General features: G+C 47.4%; 1 protein-coding gene across 1 annotated transcript in view; it reads right to left on the bottom strand.

Annotated features, from left to right (window-relative positions):
- Positions 1-720: 720 nt before the first annotated feature.
- EPHA8 (EPH receptor A8) overlaps positions 721-2,620 on the bottom strand; it is a 186,031-nt gene continuing 184,131 nt past the window's right edge. Inside the window, 2 exon segments of the mRNA XM_083161770.1 lie at positions 721-2,419; positions 2,421-2,451. Coding sequence (XP_083017896.1) covers positions 2,336-2,419; positions 2,421-2,451 — 115 coding nt within the window. The 3' untranslated portion in view covers positions 721-2,335.

Here is a 2,620-nt window from a genome sequence, read left to right as displayed (position 1 = left end):
CGCGCTCTCTAATTGTTTAGTTTTGTTGTCATTTAGATTTTTAGTAATCTTCCCGTTAAAATTGGCAGATATGAGAATGACAGATAAGATTGGCAGATGAGATTGGCACATATGAGATACAAAATGTGGGTACTTGTTTTCCTAGCATGGCGCCCTTCGGGTCCCATCGCATACCTTAACTTAAGGTATGCGATGGGACCGACCGACCCGATTTTCGGGCTTTAAAGACGTTTTTAATACACTTAAAAAATTGGTCGCATTGCATGCCATTATAATGCGACGGACCCGATTTTTACATTGGACCCAATGTTAAATGCCCCCCAGACCCGATTTTTTATGTAAACCCATCCTCATGGTTAATTGTGTGAAATGCCCCCCCATTGTTAACGCAATGCCACGATCAACGTCAACCCGAAGCGTGGCGAGCGCAGCGAGCCCGCGTGGGGCGGCGGTACACGTCCTCCGACCTTTTCACACTCCCACTATCCACGTCGGCGTGGAGTTGATTCTATATAGTGTGGCGAGCTCAGCGAGCCACCGAGCCCGAGGCGTGGCGAGCGCAGCGTACACGAGGGGACGCTTAATATGTCTGAAGTAATGCGGGGCTCGCCACACTATATAGTGGGGGGTATGAAAAGGTCGGAGGACGCGTACCACCGCCCCTCGCAAGCTCGCTGCGCTCGCCACGCTTCGGGTTGACGTTGATCATGGCATGGCGTTAACAATGGGGGGACATTTTACATAGTAATTACCCATCAGGGTGGGTATACAATGAAAAATGGGGTCTGGGGAGCATTTAACATTGGGGCCAATGTAAAATCTGGTCGATCGCATCGCATGCGATTTGGTTGCATGCGATGCGATCGACCCGATTTTTGCGTCCCGATTTCATACAATTAAAATCGGTTGCGCCCTGCTAGGAAACAAGTACCAAAATGTGTCCTGTAGAACTGCGACTATCGGCGAACAGGTGACAGCAGTAGCACATGTGTCAGGCCTATGTCAGATACATTTATACGCAGGTTTCTAGCAATTTCTGACGCGTGTAAACAACAATTGCACTCGGGCATCAATGAAATGTGTGACAGGTAACGCTCCTTCTCATGAATGGAAACAATATTGGCTAAAACTTATTCAGTATTAATCACATACGTGATCGGTATTCCGATTATTGGAAAATGCACAGCACAAAAATGCGACAAGCAGAGGCGTTAGTGGGGTGGGATGAGAGTAGCCTCCGTATTGCACATCACACAGCCAGACGGTTCCCCACATGGAGCAATGTGTGCCTGTCCTACAGCGAATGCTGGGCGCATGCCGTACCAAATGTCCTGTCGGATCCTAGTATAAGGCCAGAATTGTAGCCGGTCACTGTGCCCACGTGTATGCTATCTCTGTCGGTGGAGGGGTGCTCTGACCCCACGTGGTATAAGACCCCTCCATACCCCATACTGATCGGTGAGGACCTCCCATGGAAGACAGGACAGTAATGAGGTCATGGCAGTGTGTCCTCCTCAGAATCCAGGCCAGGTCTATATGACCCCCGGTCATAGGGAAAATAGTCATCTGGGTAAAAAAGATCTAAACGTAGGTTTGGGGCCATTATATTGTAGTATTGTGGATGGAGATAAATATTACTTTTATCACATCTATATACTGATATTGCACGTAAGCCGTAGTGAAGACCCGCCAGGTCATATTGCTCTATTCTTCGTCAGATAATAACACCATAAACCTGGCGTAAGGTGGCGTATAATCCAATAAGAGATCCACCGCCTATGTTCGTGAGCTGAGAACAAGCCAACAGTGCGACCTCCGTGATGCTCACTATGCACCATCACTCTTGTGCAACACAAGTCATCGCTGAACTAACGGTGAGACCTCCGGCTCCTCCGACTTCTCCAGCAGGGCGGCGAGTAAAAGATAAATGGCGAATGATGACACCAGAGGACTTTCACATGACATGAAGATTGTGTCAGGAGCAATGACGCAGCGACTTAGAGGTTAGAGTCTTATTGTCATTGAGTTGAGCTGAGATATTGGGGCTGTACGAGGCCCCACTTACACCCTGTGTTCAGAAAGCACCCTGTATAATCTGAATAAGTTACACCGTACTATTGCTATATTGAGAAAGCAGCACTAAGATATTTCAATGTAAACACAGCACACGGGGAACCCGGAAACAAGATGGCTGGAATGAGTTGTCCCTTTAGATGCGCTGTTCCATATTCTACCACTACATGAGCAGCGAGTCCTCGTTCCACCTTCAGGTACCAGGGAATATAGGGTTCTCCCCGCTCATGTGGCTCATTCACAGTCTGTCACATGGGTTTCGTCACAAGTGCATCCTGGGTCCTAATGTATTGATTAGCTGAGCCCTCATAATCTGGATGCTGGTTAAGATCTTTTTCTGGTGTCCCTATTAATGATATCCCGAGTCTCCTGATGTCACTGCAGAAAGAGGGGGTCACAGGTAAGTACCATATAACATCTACATCCCCGGGTAAGTACCATATAATAACATCTACATCCCCAGGTAAGTACCATATAATAACATCTACATCCCCAGGTAAGTACCATATAATAACATCTACATCCCGGGTAAGTACCATATAATAAA

This window comes from Crinia signifera, chromosome 19 (assembly GCF_055691185.1).
Source record: "Crinia signifera chromosome 19, ASM5569118v1, whole genome shotgun sequence".
Classification (NCBI taxonomy): domain Eukaryota; kingdom Metazoa; phylum Chordata; class Amphibia; order Anura; family Myobatrachidae; genus Crinia; species Crinia signifera.
The sequence above is the reverse complement of the archived record's forward strand: the minus strand, read 5'-3'. Positions and strand labels throughout refer to the sequence as shown.